Genomic DNA, 21,044 nt, shown 5'->3' on the forward strand with positions numbered 1-21,044 from the left:
GAAGAAAAAAGAGACAAAAGAAGGGAAAGAAAAAATGTGAAAAAAGAAGACAGGAAAATGAGAAAATGTCAGAAATCCAAAACGTTAATACCCTTTTAGATGCTTTCACAGAGAGGGATAGATAACCCCCTCGTGCGGCTCCTTCTCTCCTCCATCAATGCTCTTATGCTCCCTTCCTTTCTCACTCTACACCTATACATACACCACCTAACCATATCTACACACAGATATTCAATATATACACACACACACAACCAATTTTACTCAAAAGTAGTCTCTCCCTAGTCTCCCATGGCGCTTCCTGTTTTCCTCCTGCTCTGTTTTTTACTCTCGATCGTCGTGATATTCATCCTCATCCGAGCCTCCCGCCGCCGCCTCCTCCGACTGCCGCCGGGGAATCTCGGCCTTCCTTTCGTCGGCGAGACCTTGCAACTTATCTCTGCTTACAAGACCGAGAATCCGGAGCCGTTCATCGACGAGCGGGTGAGCCGGTTCGGACCGCTATTCACTACACATGTTTTCGGCGAACCGACCGTTTTCTCGGCCGATCCGGAGGTAAACCGGTTCATATTGCAAAACGAAGGGAAGCTGTTTGACTGTAGCTACCCCGGTTCGATATCGAACCTATTGGGGAAGCACTCGTTGTTGCTTATGAAGGGGAGTTTGCACAAGCGGATGCATTCTCTGACAATGAGTTTCGGGAATTCGTCGATTATTAAGGACCATCTTTTGGTGGATATAGACCGGTTGATCCGGCTCAATCTGGACTCCTGGTCCGACCGGGTCTTGCTCATGGAGGAAGCCAAGACGGTACCAATTTTATTATTTATTTATTATTCATTAAGAAAAGAAAAAATGAGCGTGGGGTCCGACATTCTCGGTTGTTTAATTACAATTTCGACACTGACGTTTAGGTTAGCGGTGACAAATCTCTGTCTGGTTCAAATACAAAATTTTTTTAAATATGAATTAAATCAAGTTTGAACATAAATTATATATCTAAAATTCAAGTTTAAGTACAAAATTTTTATTCGATTTAAAATCGGATCCAGATCCAAACATAAAAATCTTATTTGATTTATTTATCTAGACCCGAGTTTGGTTAATTTAATATATCTAAAATCTAATCCGAATTAAAATCTGGATATCTAAATATTTTTTAGACACTTGTTGTTGTGTGACCCGAAACTCATCTAGAACCAATTTTTTGCCATCCCTACTGATGGTTACATGGTTATGCGCAGATCACGTTTAATCTAACAGTGAAGCAGCTGATGAGTTACGATCCGTGTGAGTGGACAGAGAGGTTAAGGAAGGAGTACGTGCTTGTGATCGAAGGCTTTTTCACTCTTCCTAGTCGGCTCTTCTCCCCCACTTACAGCCGAGCCATCACTGTAATTTATTTATTTACTTAATTAATTGAAACTTTTCTATCTAATTTTAATATTTAAAAGACTTTTTTTTGGGGGATTTGAATTAGGCGAGGACGAAGGTGGCGGAGGCGTTGAATCTGGTGGTGCGACGGAGGAGGAAGGAGGCTGTGGCAATTAGTGAAGGAGGAGGAGAGAAGCAGAATGACATGTTGGCGGCGCTGTTGGCGGACGATGATGGATTTTCCGATGAACAGATTGTGGATTTCCTGTTGGCTTTACTGGTCGCCGGTTACGAGACCACATCTACGATCATGACTTTGGCGGTGAAGTTCTTGACCGAAACCCCTCTGGCTTTGGCTCAGCTCAAGGTCTGTTTGCATGCTTCACTCTTCTCTCTATTTTAAGAATTATCATTTTCATTAATTTTCTATAATTAATTAATAATTATTAAATAGAAGACAAAAAAAGAAGTGATTAATGATTAGTAGTAATTAGTGTATGTCTGTTTGGTAACGCCCACACGTATGTGTGATCATCATTACATTATATTATTATTATTATGTTATTTTTTTTATAATATATGTTTTCATAATATGACTGAATCATTATCATCTTGCGGTAAAAGCTGTCAAAACTTTTTCTTTCTCTGTTTGTGAAGTCATTATGAGGTGGAGGTGTTTGGTCTTGAATCTTTTGTGTAAGCTTGATATGCTTAGTTTTGTCTGAATGCATATACGCTTTCTTTTTACAAGGAATCATAATATATATATATATATATATATTTCAAATAGTGACATATTTCTACATGATTAGAATTAATTTTAGGGTTCATAGAACTTTCATAAGTTGTGTCTAGGGTTGCCATGTGTGAAAAGACAGCATGACCCCTCTAGGTGAAAGAAAGTAATGTGTGGATAGGATTTGAGGATAATTTGGGTGATAGTTTCATTGGTGAATCTTTCTGAAATCATAGACTTAGAAGATTTGAGTTGGAATCTTTCTGAAATCATAGACTTAGAAGATTTGAGTTGGATGTCTACTGGGAGCAATCTCTTTGTGTCCTAGTAGATAGCCCAATTTATATGTCAAATGATAAAACTTGTTTGATTTGTTAAAATAATCCGCGAAAGTGTGGTTTTTTTTTTAAATTTTTATTAAAATAACTTCAGTCAAAGGTAAAGTTACAGGGAAATGTACAGAGAGGAAAAAGAAGTCAAAGTAAAAGCAAACATTCGTCTAACCGGACAAAAATCATCCCTTCCCCGAACTCCCCGCCTAATTACGTGCGGTTGAAAAATATGTAAAGTAATCTGAGTACGTGTCAGGCGTCTTCGCATACCGTCTTTTGACCACTGTCTTTCATAAAAGTACAAATAAACCCCTACTGAAAGTCTAGGTTTGTGAGGGTATTACTGTTTTTCAGTTGCTTTAGTCCTCACATTGGACCCACGGTTCCTAGGGGTGGCTCATGGAAAACCGTGCGGCTCTGGGGCAGAAAGGACCATCACACGGTGTAAAGGTGAGGCTGCAGGTAGTCAGCACACCCCATTCACCTTCAGCCAGTCAATCTGAGACCAACTTTTTTGATTCCTAGGATGAGATATGTGTTTTGTTCTTATCATTCAATCCTGACCGTTGGATCGAGTTTGGTACTTGCGGTACTATATTGAGAAATGAAGATGGGAGTTCACGTGGTCATCACATGGTCCGTACTCCGTTGGACCCCCTTATCTGCAAGTTTTTCTATGCTTTCTGACATGGGCCATGGGCTTTTCATGTGGCCATCACATGGTCCATACTGGCTTTTCATGCTATTAAAATGTCTTAGGCCCACAGAGGGTCCATGGGCTTTACAATTATGATAAAAATAATGTTTGATTTTTTTTTTGCAGGAGGAGCATGAAGGGATTAGGGCAAAGAAGAGTAATAATACAGAAGCACTTGAATGGAGTGATTACAAATCAATGCCATTCACTCAATGTGTAAGTTCAAAAATGACATATAAAACATTCACTAATACATACGTCATTGGTTATGAATATTTGATTACATACATTAATCGCAGGTTATTAACGAGACCTTGCGAGTAGCAAACATAATTGGTGGGATCTTTAGGAGGGCGATCACCAATGTCCCCGTAAAAGGTTTGTATAAAATCCGAATCATCACTTGGTAATGTTAAATATACCCATTACCAAAAATATGTTAATATAAGACTTACAAGTTTGTTTGTTAAGTAGTAAAAAAGTAAACTAAATACTAAATTACTTGACTAATCACGATATAATATATATACATGATAAATATATAAATTATTTTATTTATTATTAAGGTCGGTCGGTTTTAACATATTGGTTTTCTAAAAATGTTCAAACCCAACCAATATTTTTGATTTTTTATTTGTAAAAAACCGATTGGTCGGTTTTTCAAAAAAAGAAGATAACGAAACCGACCAAACAGTTGGTTTGGTTGATTTTTCCGGGTTTTTTTGACAACCCTATTGGTTACAGTATGATGATTGGAATGGGTGAAACCATAATGTGGCTTCTCAATTGGAAAAAAAATAATAAAAATGGTGTGCCGTAAAATGCTACTAATGGATTCGTAGTTTTGTGATTATGGTAATGGTTTAATGCATGTTCGTATATTAATTTCTCTTCACTTGCAATGTCAATGCAAACCAGGCTACACTATCCCTAAAGGATGGCAGGTTTTCGCATCCTTTCGAGCTGTACATTTGAACCTTGATCACTACAAGGATGCTCGGTCTTTCAATCCATGGAGATGGCAGGTAATTAAATACAGTCTTGACTCTATTAGTAAACCAAAGAAGTTTCACTAGTAATCACTAATGACTAATCAAATTAAAACCCTGGAATATATAGAACAAACCGGTACCGACAATTTCCGGGAATGTGTTCATGCCATTTGGAGGAGGCCCGCGGCTCTGCCCTGGTTATGAGATTGCAAGGGTTATCCTCTCCGTATTCCTTCACCGGATAGTTACCCGTTACAGGTACTACATGATATTTTCTTACACTTTGATTTCTTTCCATTGTTTTGATGTACTCTCCATAATGTTTTTGTATTGAATGTAAATCCAGTTGGGTTCCTGCTGAAGAAGACAAGTTGGTTTTCTTTCCGACGACCAGAACGCAGAAGAGGTATCCGATAAAAGTGCGGCGGTTAAACTGTGACCAAGCCATGTAAGTTAGGCGGGAGAAGCATGGAGTAAGAGAGGAATATAGTCAGTCAAGTTGTAGTTACTAATAACTTTCTTAGTGGACTAGTATTTCACCGTGGACCTGTTAAAACTTAAAAGTGCAAATCGATCGACCCTTCAATATAGTTCCAGAGACAAATTTTCAGAGGTGGGTGTAAAGTCCAAATTTTAAGTGAGGGATTTTTGTTGGTTAATTGAGATCCAATTAATGGATAAATTTGAACTAAACATGAATATGTAGAGTTTCATATAGAGAATAAGTGTATTCGCTTGTTCAAAGCTATGAATAAAGTGAATGAAATGTTGCTTCAAATGAGTCATTTGGGCATGACCAAGTCTGAGGAAGAATAAAAGTCTCACATTGGATAATTAAGTAAACCAACTCTTGTATATGAGACTGAGGTTTCAACCAATGTTTTGACCCAAGCTTACGTGGATAGGAAAGACATTATGCAAAAACAATACATGCGACATCGTCGTCTACACTAGGCCCAGAGATGATTCTTTCTTTTTGTCCCACAGACCAGTGGGCTTCAAGCCCAGTCTTCCTTTTTTGGCCTAGGTCGTAGGTTTATCTCAACAAATAGATAACAGATTAAATTTCATTTGTTTAAGAAATGGATATTTAATTATCTGTTTTTTTTATTATTCTCAATAGATTTTCGAATTATCTACGAAGATTACTCACCAATCCAATTTCATTCCAACCTTGTATCCCTCCCATGTACTATAATCTTTTTGTCCCACAGGCCAGCGGGCTTCAAGCCTAGTCTTCCATTTTTGGCCAATCAGACAGCTTTGTAGGCTTATCTCAAGATTCTCAACAACTAAATAACAAATTAAATTTCATCTGTTTAAGATATGGATATTTAATTATCTTTTTTTTTATTATTCTCAATAGATTTTGGAATTATCTGTATAGATTACTCTTCAATCCAATTTCGTTCCAATCTTATATCCCTCCCATGTACTATAATCTTTTTGTTCCACAGGCTAGTAGGCTTCAAGCCTAGTCTTCCATTTTTGGCCAATCAGACATCTTCGTACGCTTATCTCAACAAGCAGTTAACAGATTAAATTTCATCTATTTAAGAGATGGATATTTTATTATCTGTTTTTTGATTATTCTCAATAGATTTTGGAATTATCTGTGTAGATTACTCTCCAATCCAATTTCGTTCCAATCTTGTATCCCTCCCATGTACTATAAATAGGGGCGTTCATAACATTCACAAATCACACAACAAATAATTACTATTGCATTCATTCACAGTGAGTTGAGAGAGAGCTTCCATCGTTGTTTTAGCAAGGTGCCCGGAGTGAAGCTTCCATTCCGTGCAGAGTTGAGACATTCTATCATGAGAGGTTGTCGTCTGTATTTCTCGAAGCAAACCTGCGGGAAGACCATTAAATCTTAAGGAGACAGAGACTACTGTGCGCTTGACATTCCACAATCCAATCTCTTTTTCTATTCTAACTGTTCATCTTTGATAATGTATTTTCAACTTGTTTATTATCAATAATATGCTAACGTTCTTCTTTGTACGTATCATCTTTCCAAATGAACATGTATATATCAATCTTGCAACAACGCCTACGATGCTCATCTCTTCTTAAATTTTGTTCTCTGCAACAACAAAACAAGAGAAAGACATCAGAAGATCTCCACCTTGTCGTGCCATGGTTTACGTTTTGATGGGGCATTTGGTTGTTAATCCAATGAGTGTGAGTGTGAGTCGAGCTTGAGGCAAGTGTGAGATGAGATGAGTGTGGGAAACATTATCATGTTTGGTATGAAATGAAAAGTGAGCATGAGTGTTGAAAATTTTAATTGTACAGTTTTCATACTATATCCAATTTTTTATACATAAAAATAAGAATAAATTAATTTAATGGTTGTGATTACTTCTTAATAAGGGGGGTATGATAGTCTGTTGAGTATTAAACTCATTCTCGCTTGTGGAGATTAGTCAATCTCACCATTTTAGTGAACTTGGCTAATCTCCATAAGGAATGAATGAGGGTGGGATGAGTTTGGGATTCCACCCTCCCATCAACCAAACTAGGGAATGAGCTATTTTCACCTTCGGCTTGTCTCATTTCCCCCTCAAAATATCAACCAAATACCCCGTCAGATCCATGCAACAAGTTTTTGTCCGAAGATTAATGAGCCAAAAAATAATCCAAGAGCCAGCAGCTTAATCCGAATTGCCAGGACACGTCATTTGGCATGACCTTTGCTATGGAAGCAATGCGAACAACCATGGGCAATTATTCAAATCTAGCTTATCTTGGGACAGTTACCTTTGCTTCGGACAGATGCTCGCCTGACCTGAAACTGGGCTAACTGTCCGAACAACACCTCCTCAAACTCCAAAATGCCCTAACTGTCCGACGGCACCTGAGGCCGTCATGACGGAAACAGCAGACCTGCAATATCAAATACCAGAAACAGCAAAATCCGACCCAAATTCCACAAACCTAAGAAAGGATTTAGAAGTGTCGACTACCCCCACTGAAATACTTTTTCATTAGATATATATTGGTTTTTGTTCTTGCCCCCATTGGGAAAATAAAATTCGCCCCATTGAATTTTAAAACTCTATGTTGTGACCCAATCCAAGCCCAAAAGTTATACACTGAATAAAAGGCCAACATATCATAATTCAACTTAAGCCCAAAAGTTTTAAAATGAACAAAAGTCACAATATTGTAGCTCAACTCAAACGCAAAATATGAACCAACTCACCCTATTTCCTTTAGTTCTCTTTTGTATATTTCGTCATCATTTTATGCATTAATTAATAATAGGTAGAAGATTTGATTGACCATATTTTAAATGAAGTTATTATGACGTGTCATCCACTTGACTTCTGACGTGTCAATTGACTCCCTTATTATGTTACTGTCAACTCATTCAAGTGGAATTTAATTTGTTTATCAACAACATAACAAAACGCCCCAAAAATCATATGCAAATACAATTCCCACCGATTGTATCAATAGTATTTTGATCATTATGGTAGGCCAAGCATAACGTTGTAAGTTGTAAAGAGAAGCATTAGCTTTTGAATTGTGAATCGTATCGAATCGTTTAATTTTTAATAATATCTTACGTTTTCTCATTTGATCATACATCCAAACAAAATATTCGCATCTATGCTACACATTTTTTTTGGATATGTTGTATTCTAATAGCCCAACACTGAGAACCATACATCATCTCAGGTCGTATGTAATTTTCTAGGCGATTGCAAAATAAAAAATATAATTACTGTACATGTCATGACAGAAACAAAAACATTAATGAATGCCAAAGGTATCCTAACTATCAAAACCTCTTGGGCTTGTATATATACACCTCTAAGCCGCCATATTAACTAGCTTCCTCCTTCAATGATTTGGCAAGTTGCAGGTAAATCCTTCGGATACACCTGTGTCCAAGAAAAATCCAAAATCACAGCTTCAATCAGTTTCAACTTTCAACATACATACAAATTCAGTTATACAGTATTTATATTTTATAATAATGTATGCAATGTTATTGAATTTTTCAAACTGAATTTTCAAAATTTACCTGAAACCCAATATTGAAGAGTTTGGTTAGCCAATAATGTATGTATATATATCCTTGATTGTTATGGGTTTAGTCACTTCACTCTTTCTTCTTGGAGAATCTTTTGATATCTAGGGAACCCATTTTTACAAGCTGAAACCTGCAAACACATTACCCCACAATTTAATTTCTTTTTTTTTATTTAAATTAATGCATACATATATATATATATGTTCACAGGAATATATGTAGCAGACAGATGGAAAGAAGTCAAAATTGAACATCTGCCCACCAATGACATAGAGGGCCCATGCATGAATAGGATTCTCTGAATTCCCAAAAAAAAAAAAACACATGAAAAACAAGATTGATCACATGATGCATACAACAACCTTCTGGATTTGTACATTGTTCATTGTTTTTTTATAGGTAACCTTGGGGGCTGAATGAATCTTCCTAGTCAGCTCCAAACTGGCATTCAACAATGGACAGCATAACATAAGCATACATGTGATGGTTTGGTAAACGTTAAACTCAGCCTCTCAATCCACGTAAAGCCATCAAGTTAGGTGTAATATTAGTCCTACCTAGTGTATCCATAAATGTACAAATCTATCCACGATTTCACATGTATCATGTGAGATAGATGGAACAAAAGATACCGGATTTCTTAACATGTTCGTTTAGATTAGGCTCGATAGAGCATTCGAGAGTGTTGCGAATGGAGAGTGTTGCGAATGGAGGGTTTGAGAATGCTACTCTCGCCTTGTTAGCACTCGCAAAGGCTCCAACCAAACGTAATCTTAGAAAAAAGAGAAGCACTAATTGAAAAAAAAAAGAAGGAAAAATAAACCCTAATGCGGAAGTTAATTTATTGGTGAAACTTATAGTGTTCTATTACGTATAGATACATAAAAGTGACTGGCCATATAGTTGCTGATAAGAAATGTATTAAGAAATCCATCATCTTGACATCATAAAATTTTGAAAAAAAAAATCTTGAATTAATAGTTTAACTAAATTATTTAAAAAAAAAACCAAAATTACAAAAATGTGATTTTTTTTGTTGTTGTTGACTAGTGAAGTTTTTTCCCTAGTTGTTCATTACAGATATGGAAATATGACAAGAAAAGGGCCTGGATCTTCTAATAGATCTTTAATTAATTAGTGAAATATACCCCTTTAATTATTTGACTAACTTGATGATTTGCAATGAATTTTGAAGAAAATAAGAAATTTAGAGAGAGACTTACAGCTTCAATGTCAATCTTGTAAATAAGGAGCTTTCTTCTCTCCTTGCAACTAGTCCTATATGCAACAAACATATGAGCAATTGCCAGAACCAGAGAACACAAAAACAGAGCAATCTCCATAGCTTTAACACCCCCATCTCCACCTCCAACTCCTCCAATATTGCTAATAATCAACACATAGGAAGCCTTGATTGAAACAAATATCAAAGAAACCGCACAACATATCATTGTGATCCCCAAATATGGCCCTCTTGAAAGCCCTGGCCCATCACAGAAGCTGTACACACCTACACAACAAAAAACAGAGTCATTTTTAGCCCCAAAATTTAAAAAAAAAAGAAAAGAAAAGAAAAGAAAAAAAGAAGGTAATTTTGGATGTTGATATGTGACTTACAGATTATGATAGCTGATCTGACTATGGAGATGATAGGGATGTCGATGAGGGAGTATCTGAAATCATAGTTATTGAGATGGGAAGCGATTGTTTGTATTGATGAAGAAGAAGAAGAAAGAGAGGCAGAGAGAAGAGCAGAGGGAAGAAGAGTGTCTGCTATTACAACAAGAACTGGTGCTGTGAATACAAGGAAAGAAATCACCATAGTTATCAAGAAGAACACAGTCTTCAACCCTCTCAAAACTTTCCTTGATTTCTCTTCTTTTGCAAAACCCATCTTTGATTCTCTGCTATGGGTAGGTTTCTGGGTGTGGGTTTGATTTTCTTGATGATTTATGTACAGATCAGAGAAATGGGTTTGAGACTTTTTTGATAAGGCAAAATTGACAGGGACTTGTTATTATGTAAGAAAGACTCCGATTTTGGTGATGTATAAAAAGGGGGATTATAGAGTGGAATTTATTGGAAGGTGCAAGGCAGGCAGAGGTTCAATGCTTTGACTGGACTTAGAGAGAGAGAGAGAGAGAGAGAGGACAAATGGAGAATGACTTGGAAGTTTATTACTTTATTATACGCGCATGCTACTGGTCAAATGAATATCTGAGACTTCAATATTAACGGCAATACCTAATTCTTTTAGGAGGCAATTAAAGATAATTTTCTTAAGGGTTTTTTTTTTTTAAACACAAGAAACCCCAAACTTTGCCCTATAACTAATCCTTTGGGTACATAGACCCAAGAAGATATTTTGCACAAAGTGGGTTTCGAACTCTTGGACTTATATTAGTATGCAAAATGATTATCAAGACCCAGCTTATCACTCGAACTAATCCACTGGTCTTGCTGTGTAGGGCAACCCTAGCCATTTGGTGTTCAAAACGGCATGAAAAATGATATTCTATTTAAAAAAAATCGCTAAGTGAGACAGTATTAACATAATTTTTATCTTGACTAATAGATTAGGTAATAATATATATTTATTTTTAATTTGCTGCCCCTGGATCAACTTGGTGCTCAAAGACCTAGCTCATGTTATAGTGGTTTATGGCCTCAATTAATACAAAATGTATCTTGCTAGCTCACGGTTAACCCCTAATTAAAACATTATCAATTAATATTAAAAAAATGATATTACTTCAATCACAAAGAAAGAAAATGTTACTTTAATCACTAAAAGAAATCCATACATATACCTCATCAATCAAACGGGTTTGGTGGAACCGACGGGTTGGATCCATGTGACCAGTGATCACATGCAAAAATTTGTCCTTAGAATCTTTTTCAATATATATATATATATATATGGTTTTTTGATTAATTTAATTTTTATTTTTTCGTTATTTAAATAACGGAAACATTATGGCAGTTAACCTAAATTAACATTTATATCTGGCTGCACAAGCTGATATAATTTATTATTAATTTTGAATGATCTATGAATGATTTCTTGGAATTGCCTTGTAATTGAGAGAGAATGTCTCAATCATGTACCCAAATAGATTGTCTTTATACATATATTAAATTATATAGCAATCCAAATTATTTTAGTTTGCTAAAAGTGTTCATTAAAAATGCAAGATTTTCTCACCAAATTATGAGAAGTTGGAATTTTTTGTATGCTATAAACTTAATTCACTGATATACAATTGAGCGATACAACCAAATAAAGTGCAGGCTTCAGAAGTGTCCTTTGGGCGAGCGAGATAGACGGTTGCCTAAGGCCCTCAAATTCCCAGGGCCCATATTTTTTAAAAAAACACTAGACTATTAGAGTGTGTTTGGATTGAGGGATTTGGGGGAAGGGAAGAGAAAGGAAAGGGAAGGAAGAGAAGGGAAGAGAATGGAAGGGAAAATACATTTCCCTCTCTCATGTTTGGATAGATAAAAAAAGAAAGGAAAGAAAAATAGTTTAATTTACTAGTTTATCCTTATTTTTTATGTTTAAGTGTTATGTCCAAGGGTAAAATAGGTTTTTAACTTATAAGTAACTTAATTAATAATCTCTTCCCTTCAAATGACTCCATTTTGGAAGGAAAAAATTTTGACAAAAATTTAAAAAGATCTTCCTACCAAATCCCCTCAAATCCCTCCCCTCAATTTTTTATAAACTATCCAAACAGGGGAATTGGAAGGAAACTCCCTTTCCCTTCTCTTCCCTCCCCTCCAAATCCCTCAATCCAAACACACTCTTAATACTATAGTAGTCACAAGAAATACTAAATGAGTTAGTTATATAGTCTATTGAAAGTTATTTGGTGGAAAAAATTGATTACACTAATATAATTAGTGATTTTGTATTTCAAAGTCCTACAAAATTCATATTTTTATGTGATATACGAAATTAAATTTTTTACTCAAGAGTGTCCATTTTTTAAAGTTCTACCAGGGCTTTCGAAAACTCCAGTACGTCGCAGGCAAGGTTCAATGTGATCGTGTTTTGGATGAATTTCTCTTTACAAAAAAAAAATAAAACAATACTTATTTAGTTTTAGGATGGTCTTCTAAAAAAAATTGAATCAAAATAATTATATTACATTTCGTAGAATAAAATCAATTTTTCTATAATTTATTGCAGAAGAAATCTCATTGAAGAATCAAATCCATGATAAAGAAAATTATGTCAATGGTTTCATATAACTTTTTGCAGCTAAGAACAGATTCCATTTTGTATTGTTACTGTCAACACGGTTAAATTTACCATAAACGACAAAAGAGCAGCGAAGCCAACTACCAACTGTCGCTCCGAATCTAGAACCATTCATTTTTTTTTTAATATTGAATTGAATTAGTTACAATCAATTTCAATTGGATAATTATTAAACTTGTCGTTTTCCGAATTCTTATGACTCACTTTTTGTTCACTTTAGGTTAGGGGCTCAAAAATATTAATTCATATAATAATATTAGGATTAGACCAACTTTTTCTTGCATAAATGTTTGACCTTCTTCTTTAGTTTGAATATAATTTAAGTGAGAATTTTCAAAATGTTTTCTTATGTTTTAATCGAAATTTGAAACAATCTCTTACTTTATTTTGGGAAAATATCCCCTCGTGATTAGGGTAGGTTGCTATTGTAAAAAATAGCAGCCCCTTTTCTTCTTATTTTTGAGGTATAAGATATTTTAAACTGATAAAAAAATGTATAAGATTCTTTAAAATTTCTAAAATAAATAAATAAAAATATATGAGATTTTGATCGTTGATCATGTATTTAACTATTGGATATTTTAAGAAAAGATCACATGTTACAAATTTTGTATCTAATTTAATTTTTTATTCAACAAAAAATATAATATTAAATTTAAATCATTGATATTTATTATTTATTAGAAAATTTCATCCTTTAAGTGAGCTTTGGAGAAGACGAAGATGAAGTTATAGAAGGGACGAAAATGGAAAAATTAAGGGATTAGAGTTATTTGTTACAGCTCATATGCCACGTGGATTCTATGTACTAGGTGGACTCTTATACATCATCAACTTAAGCCAACTCAGATGTTACATATGATTTTGCCGTCGTCGGATCTTTTCAAGGGACGAACGAGATAATTTTCAATAGTTGAGACACGAAAATGGGGTAAAGAAAAAGCTTAAGGACGAAAATGAAATCACACCTATTGTTGAGGGACTAAAAGTACATTTTTGCCTAGATTTTTTAATGAATTTTTTTTGTTGACATGGACCAACTTCTCAAGTAAAAAATTAAATTAAAGAAAATAGGATATATATTACTAATTAATGACTTAATAATGAAGTTTCTAGTGTAAACAGGATATCAAATCACAAATTTTATTAAAGAATATATGTTTTATTTTATTTTATAGGACTATCAAGGTTGGTTCCCTGTTTACTTTAATTATGTTCTTGGAAAACTTGTTATGGAAGATGTTTGAACTTCCAGGACAAGTATTTATTTATTTACTATTATTTAAAATGATTGGGGGCAATAATTCACTTAAAATCAAGCATGGACATATGTGGGCATTTGGAGCCGCCTCTGGCCAATCTAGAATAAAGCAATAACACGCCACCCTTGTGAGTGTGACTGGTTCAAGAATTTCACAACCCCCCACATTAAATTAATTAATGAATTTGGACTTTCATTGGGTGCCCCAATAATTTAACTAAGGGAAATGATAATGTGTGCCTTTTAGAACAATCATAATAGTATAAATTTATTGGGGTCAACAAAATGTATTACGGAATGTGTTTTATTGATATAGTTGGGTATTTTATTGATATTGTTGGACCAATAAAATATATGAGACGGTCTAATTTTTGATGTAATAAAGGTGGGACATAGTATTAATTTTTATGTAGTTGTGAGAATGATAATTGAAGTGGGCCCCAAATGAAGCCAACAAGGGGGCTAGCCAAAGACCATGCCCCCTTGCTTGGTCCATTAAAAAATAGCCAACAAAATTGTATTGTTGTAGCCAAAATAACAACCATGGCCCAACAAATTTATGGATTTCAATGTTCATGAGCCAACAAAAATCTACCATTGTAAATGACAATAGATTACGCTGAAAAAAGTGTATTGGAATCTGAAAAAAATATTTTGAATTTAAAAAATTAAATGAGAGAGTGTTTATCACACGTGACATAATGTGATATGCTGTGGTGAATCCATGACAAGTACCCTTAGAGCACAGGTTATCAATACCCAACTAATGGGTTCTTTTGACATTAATTAATGATTGTCCTTTCATATTTCATTAGTTGGGCCTAAAATTTTAAAAAGTTCGATTCTTTTTAAATCTGCTAACCAACACTCATTATCTCATGGTGTATCGGTTTTGAAGCAAAAAAGAATTACAGAGGGCTCAAATCTCTTTGAAGAGAGTGATATTCGTGTCTCGATCCTCTAGAGTGGACTTCCATTTTTTATATTTTCATTATTTTTTCGTACTCTTAACACCAACACACATCATCCTAAAAAGATACAAGTTATTGTTTATGTGGTTCTTCTTCTTCTTGAAGAAGTTGTTGATTGTCCAATTGTTCACGTAACATGGAAGGTTCCACTAGTTTTGTTCCAAAAAATAGGGACAAAATTAATGTGAATACAACAAAAAAAAAGGGAGGCATGCCTTCCTATGGGATGTTTATACTCGTACGCGTAGCACACACGGAGAAATCAGAGATTAAAGATTATGATCAGATTACACTTTCTAGAAAAAGCCTAACTAATACGTTATCATCATGGATAAGATATGCATGACCCATCTTGCCTTTCAAGTTGTTCCCTTTTTAATTTGCAGTGATTCATCACCATGACACATACCATAACATTTTTTTTTCCCTTTGTCAATGGATTTTTGATAGGATAATACTTAAGACCTTCAAAAAGTAACCCTAAAAAACCCCCATTTAATGTGAAGTGAGCCCTATAAGTGTGTTTTTAGTCAAAGGTTATTTTAATGTCACATAGATTTGGAGGACTTTTGAGATCATATTTTGGGGGTCTCTAACATTATCATTTTTGATATTCGATATTAGCAAAATTTGTGCTGACAATATGTATACATTGCGACAACCAATCTGTAATTGATAGAACACAACTTGCCATGTACAACGGCAAGTCTTAACACATACGTCGAAGATATAATACTGTGAGACAAATGCTTTTTAATGGGGTTATTTCTATTGACCAAGTCAAGTCAAAGGGTAACCTTGTGGATTCGCTTAGAAAAGACCTATCAAGAGAGCAAGTTGAGAAATCATCGAAGGGAACGTGTATAAAGCGCAACGTTTAAAGAATTATCGTGATGACAATCCTACCTAGTTGACTGGAGATCCCCAAGATGTAGGTTCGTTCAAAGGGACAATCGAATCATGTGTTGACTCAAGAAGAGCATTAAAGAGTTACATACTCTTACTCTCACCATTCTTATGATGAAATAGTGTTACCTACAGCGAGACTCATGTTAAGCAAAGTTTTTGATGATTCTTATAAATTGAAAGATTCAAGCGAGATATTGTAGGATACTCTTAGTAAAAATAATCTATTTGAGTGTGAAATAAGATCACTTCTATAAGAATTGATAAAGGCTAGATTCTCTAGAGCACTCACAAAAACCAGTATGTGTTTGGGGCCAAAATGAACACAATCGTGAGAACCAATAATTAAAAGAATTGTGTGATCCCTATATTCTGTGTTCAAACAAAAGGTTGAACGGCTCAAGACATCATGTTCCCTAGTTACCTGAGTGAATCCGATAGGTCTCACTAAGGAATGTTCAAAGTCAAAAGTTACATATCCCGAAGTAGTTAGGGGTGTAAAAAACCAAACCAAATCGTAATCCGAATCAAAAATCAAATCGAAAATATTTATTTTGTTCTGTTTTTCGGTTTGTAGTTCGATTATGATTTTAAATTTTATAAATATCGGTTTTCGATTGACGGTTCGGTGTGAAAATTTTATTTTTGGTTTGGAAACCAAAAACCCAACAAAATTTTATGTGTTTTATATACTATATATGTATGTAATCTAACGTGCGTCCTGTCCAGAGTTGTAAAGCCCAACATGGGCCTAATTATACTAAATTGAAATTTATGAGCCCAATTTGGCTAATTCATGTGAAATTTGCTATTTTAAAAACCCAATTCTGAACTCTCCATTCCTCTATACCCCTGACCACTAGCCCTAAATTGACAAAAGCCCAATTCTCCATTTCAACTTTGAAGTTGCAGAGATTCGTTGGTGGGTTGCCTCTCTATGTCCGAGCATGGTGACTATAAAGAAATTGCTTTGTGCCTCCATCTTCCTCTTCCACAAAACATCCGGTCTCTCCATCTTCCTCTTCAAAAGGACCTGAAATCGCTCCTTTCCGAATCGACGGCATCCTCGAACCGAGTGATAAGTTTGATGCTTTCTCTCCTCCACCGTGGATGGTTTTCTGAATTTGGTCTCCTTTGCTTCGCGCGTTTCTAGGGTTTCTTCTGGTTTATATGGATACGAAATGGATTATTTGTCCCAGTTTGGTTTCTTCACCAGAGTTACTCTTGTCTCAAAGTGCACCGTTTAACTTATGAAGTAACACGCACCGTTTTGGTATTTTAGTCTTTATTAGCTTCATTTGTTTTATTGATTACTTTAATAGGTCAAATCATTTGACCGTTGTATGTATTGCACAGTCTTTATATTTAGCTGATTGTTATCGTTTGTAACACAACTTTATTGAATACGAATTTCAATCTTCTCCCATTGTTCATCTTCTTCTCCATGCTTCTCTTCTTCTTCTCTTCTCAGTCTCTTCATTCTCACCTGCAATTTCACAAAGGAATCAAGTTATTTAATGCTGCAAATGGATTTTAAAAATTAAATATAATGCTGATGGTTCTTTAGAAAGATATAAAGCTAGATTGGTTTCTCAAGGCTATAGTCAAAGTGAAGGCTTTGATTATAAAGAAACTTTTGCTCCAGTGGTTAAAATAACCACTATGAGAATTTTCTTGGCCTTGGCAACTTTAAATAAATGGTTTATTTTTCATCTTGATGTGCATAATGCTTTTTTAAATGGGGATTTGGATGAAGATGTTTATATGAAACTCCCTCTAGGCCACTCCCATCAAGGACAGAATTTAGTGTGTAAATTGAATAAATCAATATATGGCTTGAAACAAGCCTCTAGGCAATGGAATGAAAAATGCAAGAAAGCTCTTCTAGACTTTGGGTTTACTCAAAGCAAAGCTAATTATTCACTTTTCTTCTATAATCAAAATGGCCACAAAGTTTTATTACTTCTATATGTGGATGACATGGCAATAGGTGGAGATAATCTAAACTTGATCAATAAGGTCAAAAGATACATAGGATCTTGCTTCAAAATAAAAGACCTAGGTCCTTTAAGATACTTCTTAGGTTTAGAGATTCAAAATAATGATAATGGCATTACCATAAGCCAAAGAAAATATGCTTCTGACCTTCTTAAAGACACTAATTTGTCTGACTCTAAACCTATTAACTCTCCAATTGACACAAACACTAAACTATCAACTGATCAAGGAATATTGCTAGATGACCCCCTTAGATATAGGAGAGTTGTAGGCAGATTAATGTACTTATGTCTTACTAGACCTGACATAACATACATTGTTAATACACTCAATCAATTTATGCAAAAACCCACTCAAGATCACATGAATGCAGCATTTAGGGTATTAAAATACATCAAAGGAACTATGGACTATAGTCTTTTCTATCCTGCAGATAACACCTTGCAGGTTAGAGGCTTCTGTGACTCAGACTGGGCTACTTGTCTGGACACACGAAGATCAGTGACTGGTTATTGCATCAAAATTGGACATGCTCTTGTTGGCTGGAAATCAAAGAAGCAGAAAACAGTTTCTAGGTCTTCTGCTGAAGCATAATACAAGGCCATGGCATCTGCAATCTGTGAGATGACATGGATTCACAATTTATTCAAGGAACTTCAAATCAAAGCAATCTATCCTATGGATTTGTATTGTGACAATCAAGCTGCTATTCACATAGCCAAGAATCCAGTTTTTCACGAGCGCACTAAACACATTGATCTTGATTTACATTTCACACGAGATAAAGTTCAAGAAGGATTGATAAATCTTGCTCACCTTAACACAACAGACCAACCCAGCGACCTTCTCACGAAACCGCTTTCTGTTCAGAGGATTCAGCATCTTCTAGACAAGTTGACCATGATTAGACCTCCTGCAAAGCTTGCGCGGGGGGGGGGGGGGGGGGGGGTGATAAGCTTGATGCTTTTTCTCCTCCACCGTGGATGGTTTTCTGAATTTGGTCTCCTCTGCTTCGCATGCTTCTAGGGTTTCTTCTGGTTTATATGGATACGAAATGGATTATTTGTCCCAGTTTGGTTTCTTCACCAGAGTTACTCTTGTCTCAAAGTGCACCGTTTAACTTATGAAGTAACACACACCGTTTTGGTCTTTTAGTCTTTATTAGCTTCGTTTGTTTTATTGATTACTTTAACAGGTCAAATCATTTGACCGTTGTGTGTATTGCATAGTCTTTATATTTAGCTGATTGTTATCGTTTGTAACACAACTTTATTGAATACGAATTTCAATCTTCTCCCACTGTTCATCTTTTTCTTCATGCTTCTCTTCTTCTTCTCTTCTGAGTCTCTTCATTCTCACCTGCAATTTCACAAAGGAATCAAGTTATTTAATGCTGCAAATGGATTTTAAAAATTAAATATAATGCTGATGGTTCTTTAGAAAGATATAAAGCTAGATTGGTTTCTCAAGGCTATAGTCAAAGTGAAGGCTTTGATTATAAAGAAACTTTTGCTCCAGTGGTTAAAATAACCACTATGAGAATTTTCTTGGCCTTGGCAACTTTAAATAAATGGTTTATTTTTCATCTTGATGTGCATAATGCTTTTTTAAATGGGGATTTGGAGGAAGATGTTTATATGAAACTCCCTCTAGGCCACTCCCATCAAGGACAGAATTTAGTGTGTAAATTGAATAAATCAATATATGGCTTGAAACAAGCCTCTAGGCAATGGAATGAAAAATGCAAGAAAGCTCTTCTAGACTTTGGGTTTACTCAAAGCAAAGCTGATTATTCACTTTTCTTCTATAATCAAAATGGCCACAAAGTTTTATTACTTCTATATGTGGATGACATGGCAATAGGTGGAGATAATCTAAACTTGATCAATAAGGTCAAAAGATACATAGGATCTTGCTTCAAAATAAAAGACCTAGGTCCTTTAAGATACTTCTTAGGTTTAGAGATTCAAAATAATGATAATGGCATTACCATAAGCCAAAGAAAATATGCTTCTGACCTTCTTAAAGACACTAATTTGTCTGACTCTAAACCTATTAACTCTCCAATTGACACAAACACTAAACTATCAACTGATCAAGGAATATTGCTAGATGACCCCCTTAGATATAGGAGAGTTGTAGGCAGATTAATGTACTTATGTCTTACTAGACCTGACATAACATACACTGTTAATACACTCAATCAATTTATGCAAAAACCCACTCAAGATCACATGAATGCAGCATTTAGGGTATTAAAATACATCAAAGGAACTATGGACTATAGTCTTTTCTATCCTGCAGATAACACCTTGCAGGTTAGAGGCTTCTGTGACTCAGACTGGGCTACTTGTCTGGACACACGAAGATCAGTGACTGGTTATTGCATCAAAATTGGACATGCTCTTGTTGGCTGGAAATCAAAGAAGCAGAAAACAGTTTCTAGGTCTTCTGCTGAAGCATAATACAAGGCCATGGCATCTGCAATCTGTGAGATGACATGGATTCACAATTTATTCAAGGAACTTCAAATCAAAGCAATCTATCCTATGGATTTGTATTGTGACAATCAAGCTGCTATTCACATAGCCAAGAATCCAGTTTTTCACGAGCGCACTAAACACATTGATCTTGATTTACATTTCACACGAGATAAAGTTCAAGAAGGATTGATAAATCTTGCTCACCTTAACACAACAGACCAACCCAGCGACCTTCTCACGAAACCGCTTTCTGTTCAGAGGATTCAGCATCTTCTAGACAAGTTGACCATGATTAGACCTCCTGCAAAGCTTGCGCGGGGGGGGGGGGGGGGTGATAAGCTTGATGCTTTTTCTCCTCCACCGTGGATGGTTTTCTGAATTTGGTCTCCTCTGCTTCGCATGCTTCTAGGGTTTCTTCTGGTTTATATGGATACGAAATGGATTATTTGTCCCAGTTTGGTTTCTTCACCAGAGTTACTCTTGTCTCAAAGTGCACCGTTTAACTTATGAAGTAACACACACCGTTTTGGTCTTTTAGTCTTTATTAGCTTCGTTTGTTTTATTGATTACTTTAACAGGTCAAATCATTTGACCGTTGTGTGTATTGCATAGTCTTTATATTTAGCTGATTGTTATCGTTTGTAACACAACTTTATTGAATACGAATTTCAATCTTCTCCCACTGTTCATCTTTTTCTTCATGCTTCTCTTCTTCTTCTCTTCTGAGTCTCTTCATTCTCACCTGCAATTTCACAAAGGAATCAAGTTATTTAATGCTGCAAATGGATTTTAAAAATTAAATATAATGCTGATGGTTCTTTAGAAAGATATAAAGCTAGATTGGTTTCTCAAGGCTATAGTCAAAGTGAAGGCTTTGATTATAAAGAAACTTTTGCTCCAGTGGTTAAAATAACCACTATGAGAATTTTCTTGGCCTTGGCAACTTTAAATAAATGGTTTATTTTTCATCTTGATGTGC

The 21,044-nt window shown here is 35.2% G+C and overlaps 2 protein-coding genes across 2 annotated transcripts; one reads left to right on the top strand and one right to left on the bottom strand.

The window, feature by feature from the left end:
* Positions 1-98: 98 nt before the first annotated feature.
* Positions 99-4,830, top strand: LOC120015942 (cytochrome P450 90A1-like). Its single transcript, XM_038868500.1, has 8 exons — positions 99-810; positions 1,245-1,394; positions 1,481-1,741; positions 3,266-3,355; positions 3,439-3,517; positions 4,058-4,164; positions 4,259-4,389; positions 4,478-4,830. The coding sequence occupies exons 1-8, from the start codon at positions 292-294 to the stop codon at positions 4,581-4,583; spliced, it is 1,443 nt and encodes a 480-aa protein (XP_038724428.1). The 5' UTR covers positions 99-291; the 3' UTR covers positions 4,584-4,830.
* A 2,846-nt stretch (positions 4,831-7,676) lies between these two features.
* Positions 7,677-10,254, bottom strand: LOC119999673. The gene is made up of 4 exons (XM_038847416.1): positions 9,800-10,254; positions 9,406-9,692; positions 8,174-8,312; positions 7,677-8,030 (listed from the first exon to the last, which is right to left on the bottom strand). Exons 1-3 carry the CDS (start codon positions 10,074-10,076, stop codon positions 8,247-8,249), a joined length of 630 nt encoding a protein of 209 aa, XP_038703344.1. The 5' UTR covers positions 10,077-10,254; the 3' UTR covers positions 7,677-8,030; positions 8,174-8,246.
* Positions 10,255-21,044: the final 10,790 nt, after the last annotated feature.

Source organism: Tripterygium wilfordii, chromosome 1 (assembly GCF_013401445.1).
Source record: "Tripterygium wilfordii isolate XIE 37 chromosome 1, ASM1340144v1, whole genome shotgun sequence".
NCBI classification, from domain to species: domain Eukaryota; kingdom Viridiplantae; phylum Streptophyta; class Magnoliopsida; order Celastrales; family Celastraceae; genus Tripterygium; species Tripterygium wilfordii.

Coding starts and splice junctions, on each gene's coding strand:
- LOC120015942 (XM_038868500.1), top strand. CDS start 292: ATGGCGCTTCCTGTTTTCCTCCTGCTCTGTTTTTTACTCTCGATCGTC. Junction 1,742..3,265: donor TGGCTTTGGCTCAGCTCAAG/GTCTGTTTGCAT, acceptor TTTTTTTTGCAG/GAGGAGCATGAAGGGATTAG. Junction 3,356..3,438: donor CAATGCCATTCACTCAATGT/GTAAGTTCAAAA, acceptor CATTAATCGCAG/GTTATTAACGAGACCTTGCG.
- LOC119999673 (XM_038847416.1), bottom strand. CDS start 10,076: ATGGGTTTTGCAAAAGAAGAGAAATCAAGGAAAGTTTTGAGAGGGTTG. Junction 9,693..9,799: donor CAGATCAGCTATCATAATCT/GTAAGTCACATA, acceptor TTTGTTGTGTAG/GTGTGTACAGCTTCTGTGAT. Junction 8,313..9,405: donor ACAAGATTGACATTGAAGCT/GTAAGTCTCTCT, acceptor ATGTGTTTGCAG/GTTTCAGCTTGTAAAAATGG.